At 43.1% G+C, this 15342-nt stretch overlaps 1 protein-coding gene across 3 annotated transcripts in view; it reads right to left on the reverse strand.

The window, feature by feature from the left end:
* Positions 1-15342, reverse strand: part of LOC139338733 (extended synaptotagmin-2-like) — a 41462-nt gene that overhangs the window by 21330 nt on the left and 4790 nt on the right. For all 3 annotated transcript variants that reach the window (XM_070973982.1, XM_070973984.1, XM_070973983.1), the window contains exons 3-7: positions 5676-5717; positions 4271-4405; positions 3749-3825; positions 3365-3437; positions 1380-1469 (exon numbers count right to left, since the gene is read on the reverse strand). In XM_070973982.1, coding sequence (XP_070830083.1) covers positions 1380-1469; positions 3365-3437; positions 3749-3825; positions 4271-4405; positions 5676-5717 — 417 coding nt within the window. The remainder of the gene's footprint in view (positions 1-1379; positions 1470-3364; positions 3438-3748; positions 3826-4270; positions 4406-5675; positions 5718-15342) is intronic.

The following is a 15342-nucleotide window of genomic DNA, read 5'->3' on the forward strand; positions in this document are numbered from 1 at the left end:
GGACAAACTGCAGCAAGAATAAGAATCAACAGCCGTGCTAGAGCTCTGTTAAGCTGCACGGGGGCACAGAGGAGCTCTGAGCTAAACGCTAACATCAACATGCTAATATGAAATGATGATACTAAGATGCTGACATGAAGTAGGTACTATAATGTCTGAAGTACACAAAATTTAACATGTTAGCATGCTATCATTCACTAATTAACCCAAATCACAAACTGCAGCTGGGGTACATGGGAATGTCTTTATGAACATTACTCATTTTCATGAGTAATTTCATGGTGGCGCTGAAGGAGAAGCCACACAAGCTGGTAATTCATTACCAGAAACCACGCGCTGAAATGGCAGGGTAGCAGATAACAACAAAGGCAAAACAAAGAATTCAAACAAACAATCAGCTGACCTGCAGAAGCCAAAACACAGAGATAAGCTGGCCGATACTGAGCAACACCAACACTCGACTTCCTGGTGAGCCTCACTGTCAGTCAAGTCAACTTTATCTACGATAGTCCAATACAACAAGTCACACATTTGCCTTTAAAATCACCATGGGCCTATGTCTAAAGCCAGTCCCTCTGCAGGGAGGGATGGGAGGATGCAGCAATGACTCAGCTCACAAAAACACCTAAACAGTAGTATCAGTGAACTCCACCCAGATGCAGAAGATATAAACTAACACATCTCTCTGAACGCCTGCTGGTGCAGCGGCTAGAAAGTCGCTCTTCAGCACGACAAAATCCTGAAATTAGTTCCCCTCTTCTTACAGTCTTTGATCACGTGCTCTATCTCAGCCTGAGATCTCCACACATTGATCCGTCACACTGCTCGACGGCTGATGAAAATCTTCTACTTCATATAAAAACCACAAATGTTCACTCCAGAGTGTCACGACTGAGGCCTCTTTTGTCTAACTTCAGGCTGAAAAGACATTTTCAGGAGCAGAAGGAACAATTTCACATTTCTGTTTGAGGCTTTTGATGGTGATTGGTTTCTACGTGGGTGCCGGTATCAAAGCCTGAATCTGGAAGACAAACCGTGCTGAGGGACAGGAAGGAAGACAGCAGTCAGAGGGAAGGAATGCTCTGATAAAGGAGGACTGGGGATAGGGAGCGTTCAGGAAGACTGAAGTGGAAAACGCTGTGGTTTGGTGGAGCAGTGCAGTGCAAGCAGAATCACTATCAGTGTGCAGAATGTGTCAATGCAAAGTGATGGATGGCCACAGTTACTGCTGGAGATGACGAGCAACATTTCTGCAAGCTATGAAACCACACCCTTAATATCAAGAGCGAACGTGTGATTCAAGCTTCTACAAAACTGAGAGGTGCTGGTGCCCCTCACGAGGAGGTGGCAGTCAGAGGGTCAAAGGTCACGGTACTCACCGGCTTCTTGAGGAAAAAGACGGACAGGGCTCCGATCAGAGGCATGTCCCCCAGCAGAGGCTCCATCACCACTCTCATCGTACCATGAAGCTGGACAGAGGACAGAAAACATGGTGGATCAGTCTGTTATCTCTCAGCGACGTGTCCACTGCATCTCATTGACACCTATTACGACCATCGTCCTTTTCATTGAATGCTAAGCCTGTCTGCTATGCCACAGACTCAGAGACAGCGTGACATTCATGTCTTTTGTTCCTGCAGCGAGTTGACTGAGAGGTTTTTCAGCCGACATGCTGACCCAATCAATCATTGCTGGTGATCTTTCGTGACCTGCATGATTGACTTTCAAGAACTGGAATGTCCACAACCTCAGAGGTGTCACTGATGTTGTCAAACTAGGGGAGAAAATGCAAAATAAGGTATTTGTTGGATGCCATTATGGGCTGATTCTGTCCGTTTGGTAGCTTCATGCTCATTTTAAAAAGCTTTTTGGAGCACACGGCCTCGAGCTTTTCAAAAAAACAAGGACAAACTCATTTGACAGTCGGCTGTCTCCACTGATATCAGACGAGGAAACGCTGGCATTGGAAAACCTTTGTTGTGGAGTCATGAGGAGACACTGATGTAAAGCTCTCAAAGGAAAAAAGTGATGATTATAGCAGAGGCAAAGAAGTGGTTACACTGAAATTACAGACTGTAAGTGAACGTTTCCCCTGAGAACTCTTCGTTATTATGGACGCTGCTTTCTCAGTGGCTGCAGTGACTCAAAGCTCAGATATGTAGACTGCCCGTCTGCAGCTCCAAATTTGGTCTTAGCTCGCTCTGAGTAATCAAATACCAACATTTTGCTCATCAAAACGGCTGCAGCGGAAAGAATGAAGGCAGTCTTTTGTTTATCCCCGCCGCCCTCCTGTAGCTGGAACATGAGGATGCTTTATAAATCATGTGCAGCAGACAACGCTGTGTCAGGATCTATTGAAGCAGGAAGTAAGTGATGTAGTTTGGGAGGAAAACTCCTTCCTACAGTGTGACTCATCGTTCATGATAAGCTGTACGTTAAGGTCTGACACACGCTGCAGCTGTAAAACTGAATCCATACAGAAAGCAAATATTAACCGTCTTGGACACGCAGACGTTTCTCTCTGTAAATCTTTCAAACTCTCCTCTCCACTCACTTTCTCTCCCTCCCTTCCTCTGATCTCTGAACAGCAAATATGGCCTGATCCTCTGCCAACAGCACAGTGGATAATGTCTCCTTTATCAGCACTGTGTCAACACGTTATGTAAAAGTGTCCCTGGAGAGGTCACGGGTTAACGCAGGGGTCAGGGTCCAAGGAATACAGGCTACCGCCAATCCAGCCTGGAAGCACTGTCGCTTTTATCTTCTCATCTTTTTAAAACTTTGGGTAATTTCAGTGTTTTCTACCACAGAAACAATGTCAACCAATCATCAGCTGGTTCAATAATTAGCTGTTTCAGTCATTTATCATCAGGGGAAGTTTCCACAGATTCACTGTTTCCAGCATTTAAAATTCATGGATTTGCTGCTCTTCTTTCATATCTTTGTTAGTTGAATATCTTTGAGTTTTGGACTGTTGGTTAGACAAATCAGTCACCTTAGACTGACAGATTATCTAAAATGGACATGAATATTTTATTATTTTTATAGCTTTCAGATATGATACACTCACCAATGCTGGGTGTCTTCATATTACATGTCTGATCAAAAGCCCCAAAATTTTCAATTAACAGTGATATAAAACTGAGAAAATCAACAAATTCTCACATTTGAGAACCTGAAACCAGAGAATAGGTCTCATTTTGCCTGATGAATCACTTAAAATATTGATTAACTGTCAGAATACATTTACATCGATTGACTGTTCAGGAAATAGACACGTGCTTCCACTTCACACTGTAAGAGACTCTGGCCGGTTAAAATCACAAGAGGCATCTCACACTGCTCCTCCACGCTGCAGTTGTACCTGTATGCTTTTGATTCCAGCTCTGCAGTAGTATTTCTTGATGTCCACGTCGATCTCTGTATTCCCGACAAAGCTGAGAGGGGGATGAAGAAAAACGCAGTAAGAGGATTAACATCATAATCTGAAAGCGAGGGAGGAAAGCTTGTTTTGTCTTCGCTCTTCTCAACATTTTTATGCACAGTTTCATATTTAAGAGACTCAGACATGGTTTTTAATAAGCATTAATTTAATGAGAATAAATAGTGAATCTAAGGCTATTTGCACTACTTGTTAGTAGGATCACGTCATTGTCGTTTTCATGGGGTTTGTCGACAAAAAGAACATATGGAATATCACCGTCCTGCAGGAATTACAAGCCATCAGTGTCTTTGGTTTACAGCGTACCTGATCTGCAGGTCCATGATGACCTGCCTCTTGTCCACGTTCTCCGTGTAAACCTTCACCCCGTTCACTCTCAGCGGCTGCAGAAACACAGAGATGACAATGACGAGTGAGCAAACCTTTCTTAAATCTAACCAGACTCTTGTTGAACAGCAACAGAGCAGACAAAAACAGAAGTGCCAATAAACGACCTGAACGCCCACACCTTGACAGAAGTGATGAGCAGCAGTATGAACCAGTCATTTGGCATGTTTAGGCCCATTTAGAACAAGTAAGTGATACTTTACACACAGGCTAAACATTTTCTTAATCATACTACAGTATTTCACGTCTCAGTGTGTTTTTCCCTCAAGCTGGGTGCTTTCCTCTCACTTACTCTTGATTAAATGATCCATCATGATCCATCGCTTTCGTCTGGAAAAGTACTAAAATGTTACTCTTTGGTTTATGTGTTAAGAAGTTTACCAGTGAACTACTGTTTGCATTAAAATCACCATTGCAGCCTCTGTGTTGTTATCTCCTCACCTTGTCGCCCATGTCGATCTTGGTGAAGCAGAAGGAGCTGAGATGAGGGTTGGCGCCCTTCACCGCCGGCTCGATGGTGTCCCTGAACAGCTTGTCCACAAACTGACAGATGAACGGCCACATCTGCTTCACCGTCTGAGGGACGAGAGACACGAGGGAAGGATTAGACAAGTATACCGTGTCCACATCCCACGTGGTCTCCGGCAGACTGGAGCTACGACCTGTTTCAGATGACTTGGCACGTTCTTGGTAGCGCTGTTTGTTGTTGATATACGCTTAAAATCGTTGGAGACGGCTGCTTTTATTGCATGCTCAGTGGCCTTTAATAACCTCCATCCCACAGAGGATTTCCCATGTTCTCTTTCTTTTTGTGGGAAGAGACAGGAAATGATATGCTATCTTATGGTTGGGAGACACTACAGGTTTATGTTGCTTTGAGGGTCAATACAAAGCAGGAATCATTTCAAAACTGAAGCTCAAGGATGGATGGATACCATCTTCAACATTAAGATAAGCTTTTGTGTTGCCATACTGTTAATCCTGCTGGTTAGCCTGTTGAATTGGCTGTTAGCACGTTCTGCGGCTAATGTGGCCAGTAGCATCTACTGTAAACCCACACAATGGAGCAATGCTGGCGTATTTAATATCAAGAGACAGTCAAGAGAAACTGTGTGAACTTTAAGCCTCATTTGAAGCCAGTTAATTAAGAAGTACTAGTTTGGTTGCTTTTTGTGTCGTCTCATAGCCAGAGCTAACGTTAGCTCCACACTTCATGCTGCTACACAAGCTCAGCTGGTTCTGTTGGTACGGTAAGCCCCCTCTACTGCATGATGTGTTGGTATGTATGCCTGACATATCATACCGGTATGTGTCACTGTCAGTGTTCAGCAGCAGTGGCCCCAAAAGCAGCCGCGTTACTAGTTTAACCACATTTCTCAGCATCGTGGTGCTTGTCACTGATATTTAGATTAATCTTTCTTGTTGTCCCTTTAAATCAGACTTGCTTTACCTGTAAACAACAATAATGGACATAAATATGGAAACCATTCTTGGATATTAGGAAGCTCTCTCCCTGATCATCTACATCCATTAACTGGAAGTCCAAATGAACATTTACAGTAAGTGATGCTCTTCCAGGTGCCAATCGCCCGCTCTCTCTCTTTCCCTCCTTCTCTTTCTGCATCTCTCTCTCTCTCTCTCTCTCCAGGGAAGTGGAAGCACTGGGTCAGGGTCTAGCACAGTTCTAGATTCAGATACTATTTATATATCCTACCTGTCTGCCTCTGCTAGCTAACAGGCTAACAGCGCCTGATGTAGATCAGTATGCAGTGGGCGAGAAAAACAAGAGATAAAGTTAATGACTCTCTGTGTGCATGTGTGTGTGTGTGTGTGTGTGTGTGTGTACCTTATTCAGCCACTCCACTCTCTCCACATCTGGATAATGGACCTGTAATAAGAGACAGAAGACAGTCAGAATAATGATTTCAGTCTTCACAGAATTACCTTCAGTGTCACATTCTTTGATTTTTCCATGTTTTTTTGGTGTCTGCTCTTACTCTTCTGTGTTGTCGCCACTTTATTAGGTTCACCTTGCTAAAATTAATACATCAAATGCATGTAAAACAACACCCTGCCTTCACGAGGGTCATGATGTCGTTTCTGAGGCTGCAGTTTGTGGTGCTGTTGAATTATACTGCATTATACTGACAGGTGTCTCTAATATTTTGTCCACCCTATTTACATCAATGACACTAAAAATCTGTAAAACCAAATAAAATTCCACTGCACAATAAAGGTGAATATTTTTGATACTAAAATGAGCTGAGAAACAAGAAACACAGTAAACCCTGAGTATTTCATTGTGCAGCAAACTGCAGGTCTTCAGAGCAAAGCCTAATTACTACAGATAAACACATTGCTTCCTCTTTGTTCTGATACGGTCTTATGTGTCTTGTGCTTTTGGCACCAGTTCATGGCAGTTCTCTTTGGCAGAGCACTCAGACGTACTGACACTGAAATATTACAACAAAACCCACAAACATGCACACACTTGGCAACTAAATGTGATTGCAAAGGAGAAATTTGATGGAAATTCAACATAATTCAGTTCAGTTCATCTTTGTTAGTTGATCTTTTTAGGAAGAACTTTCTCCACATGAATATGGAGAGTTTATATATATATTTTAAAATCACCTTGTGAGCACCAAAGTTAATCTTTGTCACCCAAAGACTTGCTACCTTGAGCTCATACTAACACATCTTAGTTTAGCATGTCAGCATGCTAACATTAACACTAAACACAAAGTACAGCCAAGGCTGATGGGATGTCGTTAGATGTAGATACATTTTGACCTGATGGTGGCGCTACAGGAGAAGTGATGACCACAGGACTAAGGAAAAGGGAGCACCAGGATTATTACAATCTGAGAGGTGTAAAAATAGTTGTTTCAGTCTGGACCAAGTGACCGAGAGGCAGGCTGACGCAGCCGTCCACAGCCATGCTGCTAACGTGGTAAAAAAAGTGACTCATGTTTTACTTTTATTGCATGCAGGTATCACTTTCTGTCAAAGGATGGATGTCCCACAGAGAAATGAAGCTGCTGACTGTATCAGCAGAGCGCTGACTACCTGAGAGGACAGAGGCTGCGAAGCCACCGTGGGATGCAATCTGACAGGATGTCAGTGCGGCGGCATCAGAGCTGTTGTGGAGGACTGTCAGCCACCTGTGACACACCTGTTATGTAACTGACAGGCTGGGAGGATTCTGCAGGCCAGGAGCAGATACACAGAAACCCTCAACCACCGCATGTGAACATGAGCATAAACACAACGCTTTTGTATGGAGACGACGCAGAGGTGAACCAGGTTTTAGTCAAAGCATCCCAGCATCTTTGAGCTGGACACAAAAGGATCCTGCAAAGCATGTACAACATACACCTGGACAAGTGACACATCGAGTTTAACAGTTCAAGGCAGCACATCCGACAGAACCGAGGGGCTACTGGACTGGAAACAACACGAGGGGGCAGCTCAACATAATGATGAGGTGGAGGATGCACACACCTATTATGGGTCCTTGAACCATAACCCTAATACAGTAAAATATTATGAAAAAAAAACAGATAAATACGATAAGAAGAGGTCCTTAATTGTAATTATAGTTAATTGAGATGCACAAAATTTTACATAAAAACCTAAAATTGATTGAATTTGGGCCAAATGAAATCTAATGATTTAACATAATCTTTGTATCATTGTTGATACTGATATCAACTGTTTCTTTTTGAAAAATGAATGTAGCACTGCAGGAAACAGTTCATGTGCATACAGTTGTGCAACCTACACATAAACAACACGCTCGCACTGACGGTGTCAGCGTCACGTGGTGTTTTTCTTTGGGTTAAAATTCCAGTTACTATTTATAGGACACTGACAGCAAAGTCTTGAGTCTGGACTCTGCAAGCGTTGATGGGTTTCATGAGCGTTTGATGACCTGTTGTCCTCTACGCATCACATGGCAAAAGCTGAGCTACTGCTGTGAATTGAGAATACAAAGATTTTTCTCATCATGCAGTCTCTACTGCATTCCCTACCACTTATTTCATTGGTTTTTTTTGCTGTTTTACCAAGAAAACTAACTACAGAAGTGTGTTGTTGGCAGCGTTACAAAAAAATCTGCTCAGTTTCTGCTTTCAGAGAGGAAATTTTCAGATAACTCCAGTGCATAAGGCTGAGCAGGTATGATGCACAAAGGTCCTATAAAGCCATTTGGTGATGGAAATGCAGTTTTCCCCAAGGGTGAAAAGGCCAAAAGATATCAAACATATAAAATCACTATGTACTTCATCAGTCAGGAGTACTTGTGGTAGTATTAAATATAAAGCAGCACCTCAGTCTTATTTTATTGTGCTGCCAGTCTTAAATTACTGAAATACAGGAAGTGAATTCTACCAGCTGACCACACATGATCATCTTTGTCATGGTGTCATGGGAACGAAGCTCCATGAATAGCAACAAAGGAATGAAGTCACATCAGAGAGCAGAGGAGTTAAAGTTACTGGAATGCAGCCAAACATGTAAATGGTACACAAATTATTGGTCGTCTACATTCACACTGTGGAGCGTCCACAAGCCTGTTCATGGTCGAAGCTAACGCTAAGCTGCAGCAGATGCGGCCGTGAGCCGTCCCTGCGCTGTCCTCCAGTGAGCACCTGTCCTAATCACAGCAGTTAGCTGCGTCTGCTGCAACTTCAGGGATCTCAAGACAAAACAAAGGAGCTGAGATCGCGGAGTAAACGGAGGAAAGAATGACTCATATGTGCAATAAAACAGGCAGCGGCAGAAGCAGTTTTCTCCCCTTTTAGGGTAAACAACTGAGACAGGGAAAGCAACACTGAAACAGCTTATGGAGAAAAAGGAAACTCAGCATGGAAAGAGTCATGCAGTTAAACTCAGACCAAGGAGCAAATGACAGTCATCCACATGAAGTAAACAGGAAACAACACGTAGGAGGTACTAATGAAGCAGCCAGCACCACTCAGCATTAGAGACAAAACTGAAGACATGAAGACACAAAAGCTGAACACAACAATGAGGAGGATTCTGGAAGATTGAAACCAAAGTGCAATAAAGGCTCTTAGATAGTAAAAAACAAACTAAATGCTCTTAACAATGCTCTGCAGCCTCGAGCGACAAAGCAAGGAAACAGATTCATACCCTCAAAAGAAACAGGAACATTTCTGTTTTTAGAGCAACAATGGCTCTGAGACAAAGGTTTTTAAAGGTCAACCATTCCCTCCTTCTGCTCTCAGCAGAAAATCTGGAAGCTTTAGCTCTGTTCACACCAGAAGAACGGCGTCCTACTCCAGCAGATTTCCTGCCAAATCCCACCAAACGGCTCACAATGCAAAACTGCAGCGTGGAGGCCTCTGGACACTGACAGTTTTCTCAAACATGGACTCGAGAGATGTCTCAGAATTAATTTGGTCCTGATCTAATGAATGCAATATGCTCCATCAAGTATCTTGATTATCAGTGATCAGTGTGGTATAAATACTATCACCTGATGTTCATCTCAAAAAATACTTCAAGCAGAAGAAGGTATTCACTGGCGAGTACTGGGGGCCTGTGTTAGCATGCTACAAGCTAACAGAGCTAATTAGCTAAGAGTTTGCTTTTGGTTTGGTTTAAAAATGCTTGTAAGCGTGTACTCCAGGTGTTTTACTTTGATTGAATGATGCATTTCCACTGTTAATCTCACCATGATAACTTTCCTGACTTGAAATCCTTAAACTGCTGTGCAATGTCTGTGCAGGGGATCTAATAAGCCTGCAAACCTACTGAGGTGTTACTCAAACTGGCTCATGTTTCATCTGCCTGTAGTGACACGTCTACACCAGCGCAGATACTGCATTTCTTTATGCACAGCTCTGTTGCAACCATCTTAATACTCCTCAAAAACATGGCTTCTGTTGGCTCTCCTGTGCAGAATAAGTGGCTGGGAGCTTTCTGTGAAATTCCACAGAATACGGAAAAATACTTCCAGGAGCAGTGCCCCGCCCCACCTGCCAATCCACTGGTGATCAGTATGAGGTTGGAGAATCACTTTTGGTTTAGCATGTGTGTGTGTGTGTGTGTGTGTGTGTGTGTGTGTGTGTGTGTGTGTGTGTGTGTGTGTGTGTGTGTGTGTGTGTGTGTGTGTGTGTGTGTGTGTGTGTGTGTGTGTGTGTCAATGAGAGTGAGACTCACAGTCCAACTATGCAACAGCTGTTTGGAAATCCTACCTCCTTTTCCAGCCCCACCCCCGATACAATGCATGTGTTTGTGCGAGGCAGCGAGGTGTGGAGAGGATGAATAATCCTGCCAAGTATGGAATGCTGGAATTGAGAAATGAGAAGAAAACTGCATTTCCTGCTGTCATCTTTTCACTACCCGCCGACAAAAAATCAGTTTCCGACAGGAGGACGGCGACGCTCCTCTCCCCAGCCACAACAAAACCAAGGGAAGCCACTCAATCGGCCTCTCCTCGAGCTGCAGAAGGTGTTGAAAGGTGCAGAAACAGGAAACCTTTATGACGAGACGGCTGCTCCATACTGACGTCTATATTTAGGCTCAGAGAGACGGAGAGACAGACCAGCCGTCGAGGATGTGAGTGGGGCAGACTGCGGCCAGGACGAGGGGTCGGTCGAGGAAATCTGAGTGTTCTGCTGTGTGAAGACAGATCCAGACTAGATTCTGATGTTTAGTGGATTCAGATCACAACAACCTGCAACAGTGAGGCTGCAGTTAGCTCCAAAAAAGTGGGCTTTAAAATGCACAGCTTAATTTGGGTTGTATTAAAGTCAACAGTGCTGCAAGGTAAAGCAAAAAATTCAACAAACATAACAGCCTAAATACGTCTAATTTGACTGGGCTTTGGTTTTGTTTGGGACTAAAATGAATGTGGCTCCAGAACAGGGTACTGTGGTGGTGTGCCACCCTCAAACTGATGACATATCGGCGAAAGAAAAGGATTTCTGATGTGATAAGCTGTGTTGTTGAAGACCCTTTCTGCTCTATCATTCACTGTACTCCTGCAGAACGTTGTGTTTTCACTATAAACCCTGTGACGAGCTAAATCCTCCTGCAGGGACTCTATCGTTTGAATACATTTGAATGGAAACCAAGCGTTTGACAGCATCGTACGCTGGTCCCTATTCGGCAGTCAGACCATTGATGTGACTACAACTGAATCGTTGTTGCCTCAGAATAAGCTCTTTATATCTACAGAGGGAGGGGTCCTCTTCTATGAGGTCCATCTAGGGCTGGGCGATATGGCTGAAAACTATTGCGATATAAGTGTTTTATATTGGTCGATATCGATAATTATTGATATTTTTTATGACCTATTTAAAATAAGGACCGGGAGAAAAATACATTCAATTTAAACATTTTTATTTTAAATTGAACCTTCCTCTGATTATAATCCCCTCAGCTATCCAGGCAGAAAGGAAAGGAAATGTCAACACAACCATGGAAAACACTCAAATAATTAATTCTAAAAAAAGTGTAAAAATGTAAACAGAGAGAAACCTGAGAACTTTTTTTCTGCAGGTTTAGTGCAGAAAGTTCACAAGCTGATTCACCTTCTGCTGAATAAAATGTTTTCAGATATGTGCAGTGTTTTGGAAACATAGCAGAAACTGAGGTGGACTTGACTGAATTATAAAACCAGCCTAGACATATGAATAACTTTAGTCACTCTTCTTACTCTAAACATACATGAACTATTCAATTATATTTTTATTGCAAGTGTGTTTAAGAAAAAAAAAAAAGTACGTGTAAGAGATGTTTGTAACCTGGCTTCTCCACAGTGCTCAGTGAAGCATGTCTTTAGCTATATGATATGCCGCTGCCTCCGTTATGTCTTCGTGCCTTTTAGATGATTTGTCATCAGGCACTGAAGCAGATACCTCTGCATGGTGGACTGCTGCTTGTGCGGTGGTGCTGCGGTTGGCGGACATTGGCGAATACGGCTGCGCTCCGAAGAGTGAGCGCGGCTAAGGTGGTTAAACAAGTTTGTGGTGTTACTGGTCTTGGTGGGGACGACAGTCTTGCATAAGTTACAGACCACATTGGTCTGACTACGGTCCGACTTATAAAATCCAAAAAACTCCATACTGGCGAGCTGACTTTCCCTGTTTTATCGACAATTTCTTCGCTCGCTGCAGCGCTCACTTTCTATTTCTCATCTCACTCCTCGTGAAGCATCAAACACAAGACAACGAGATGGCGCAACCGAACTTGATAATGTTACATGACTGGCGTGTTAGCGTGTCTCTCTCACTGATTAGCGATTACTCCCTACGTTGCTCGGTTACCTGAGAGCGAGTGCCTTTGTTCATGCAACCAACCTCGCTTCGCAACTTCAGGTTTCTTCCAACGAAGAAAAAAAAATTATCGAATGTTTTATCGAACGCATTTTTTATTGATATTGATGAAGTGTCTATCGCGAGACAAATGGCTATCGTTTTTATCGCCCAGCCCTAGGTCCATCATATTTCTACAGGAACCCACAACAAACAAACGTTTTTGGTGGGGTTAGCTGCTATCTGTGTCACCACTATATGTCACTAAATCTTCAATCACTGGACATCTAAGGGTATTTTGGGGCGTTTACATCCACATCGAGTCAAGACTGTAAGGACTGTGGACCTTTTTATCATTGGAGGGTGCACTAAAAGGCAACAATTCATACTCAGTTCAACAGATGTGGATGTAAACACACTCAGATGAAGACAAAAGTCCCCCCCACTAATAGTCATTTTTCAAGCCCAGTGTGCTACAGAGGAGCCTAGGAAGAAAGCAGTCCAAACACTCAGAGGCTGTCGGGAAAAGGACAGGCAACACGAGGCCTTTCTGCTCCTCCACATTGTTTCCATTCTCTGTTGTAGTGCTGAGCCCCACCCTTTGGCACATCAAAAGAGCAGGGACGGCCCGCCCACGCCACATCACATGAGCGTACAAAGACGAAGGAAAGGCGGAGGGCAGAAAGTGAAACACATAGGCCGCCCTGGGGTAACTTTCTGTATCTGTCTTTATAAAGACTGTTGACAAACTCAGGCTGTTTTCACATTTCAGCGTGCAGAGCAGAGGTTCAGCTACTTTTCCTGCTCCACCCAGCTGCACATTCAAAGCTGCACATCCACGACTGCCCAGAACAGCCACTGGCTTGAACACCGCCACAATTCATCTGAAGGGTACATGCAAGCACCAGTTTACTCCAGATGAGATGCTGTTCGGTTTGGCAGCTTTGTGAAACACTACACAGACATGCAGACCTCAGTGTATTAAAAAAATCCATACTGAGAGGTCCACTTTTTCTGAGCTTCTCAAATCTCAAAAACATGGCGGTGCTGAAAGCTCAGAGAAAGTGCTGAAGTTATTTATCACTTAATCAATCAGTGGCTCAACTAACTCCCTTAATAATATATGAAGCTTGACTGTTAAAAGTCAGTTATCCAGTAAAAACACTACTTTTCTGTTTTAAAGCAGTATAAATGAAATACCACAGATTTTCTAGACAGCCTTTTAAAAGAAACTGTATATCAAACAATTGAATGATTTATCTTTAAGGGAGCGGATAGATTGAGTTAATGGCGCATATAGTGGTACAAAGTGAGCAGCCCTGAATGACCTCGGCTTGGAGTTACATTACAGTGTTGGCTTTCATCTGTCTGTTATGGCTCCCCCCAATTCAGCGTTGCACCACTGTCACTTGCTCTGATTAGGTTAAATGCAATGAAGTAATCAGAATCAATCCAAAGGCAATTTAAAAAGTCGAAACCCAAATGTCAAACACTCTCACGTCAACAGCTCGCAGTTGGCGCTGAGGTGCCGATGGCCGAGTGGTATGAGACCTGTAAACACAACATCCCTGCTTCAATGCTTATTGGGCCCTTTCTGATCACCTCTTTTTGCAAAATGCATAAAAGAAAAGAGAAACACTGTCCTAAGGCATGAAAAATCCTCTAAACCTGAAAGACAATGGCCAGTGTGACATCCAGTCAAATCAGTATCCACAGGAACATGGTTTTATTACACAAACTGAGCAAAACATCCAGACCAGTACTTTACTGACCTCACTCCTTTTCCGTAATGCTGCTGTTGCTGCAGACATTTCATCATACCCCCCCACCCCACCTTCATCATGCCCGACAACTACCAACCTCGGTGGGCCTAAGCCTAAAAACCACAGTTCAGACCGTCCAAATACCCAAACGTGATTAAACACACTGCGTTTGAGCATGCACGCATGGCAATCTGACATATAAAAGTCATTCCTCTCATTATTTAAATTGCAGCCAAACGGATGCTAAACAGGCTTAACAGAGTTGTTAGCAGCACTATTTTAGAATGTCAGCGTTCAGAAAAAAATCAATTATATTCATGCCATGCATTGCTAATCACATTAAGCTTTAAAGGCTGTATACAGGATTCTTATCTTTGCTCTGTTGGGCACAAACTTCATGATTTTCCAGCATACGTGGATTAAAGGATTACAGGCCAATCGAGCGATGACGGACGGACACGCCGAGGTACAGACACGAGGGCTGAAAAGACGCCGTGCAGCTTCTTTCAAAAGCACACGCCATTTTTAAACTCACGTTGCATAAGACCAAAGATTTGAGGACGGCAGGAAGAGATGAATTAGAATGAGCAGGATCAAAGCATATTAAAAATTAAAAGACAGGACATGTAATTTAAGCATTTTTCCTGCAGTGTGGTGACACTTTTCTTTCAAGATCGGATGTCTTTCCTTATGCTTCATTTTGGCTCGATGTCACTGAATTCAGTTTCCTCATGACTGAAATCTGATGCAGGAAACTTGCGGGATGATTTGTTTTGTAACACAGTTAAAACCTGCAGGTTGTAATATCAAATGAAGGAAGAGGTGTCTGATATCAAACAACCTGAGCCTAAAAGCCTGTATACGTGCATCCTATTGTGTGTGAGGGAGTCTGTGTCAGTTTGCCTTCGCTAAAATAAAACTGCGCACCGTTACCTCAGGTGTTCTTGGCCTGTGGACTCTGAGCTGCTGCCCACACTGCCCATCAAGCCTCATTTCAGGCATATTTTCTGAGAGTGCGAGCCAAGACGACAGGCTCTCCTCCAAAATCCATATTTCAGCAATGATCACAGTTGCTCTGCTGCTTGCCAGCGTAATGCAGATGTGCTTCATTTTGTTGATTTTACACACATAGACAGAGTGTTTGTACAATACATGACACTTGTGCCTGAAAATGTCATTAAATTAGGCTGATCTCTATTCACTGAAAGATGAAAATATGCTTATCACTCTCTGAGTTCTATCACTGCAGTGATAACATCTTTGGGTTTGATGACGTCACCTTTGAGCATTTTTTAATCAGTATCAGACATTTGTCATATAACAGAAGCCATGAAACACCAGTCTACTGACAAACCACGTGGAAGCTAACGTGTGAATAATCTTTGAAGACCACAAAGGGTCATTTGTTTGAGCAGATTGCCAAAGCATCAACAGCCAATACGACGGGTCAATAACCATCATT

The sequence above is a fragment of the Chaetodon trifascialis genome, chromosome 11 (assembly GCF_039877785.1).
Source record: "Chaetodon trifascialis isolate fChaTrf1 chromosome 11, fChaTrf1.hap1, whole genome shotgun sequence".
Taxonomy (NCBI): Eukaryota; Metazoa; Chordata; class Actinopteri; order Chaetodontiformes; family Chaetodontidae; genus Chaetodon; species Chaetodon trifascialis.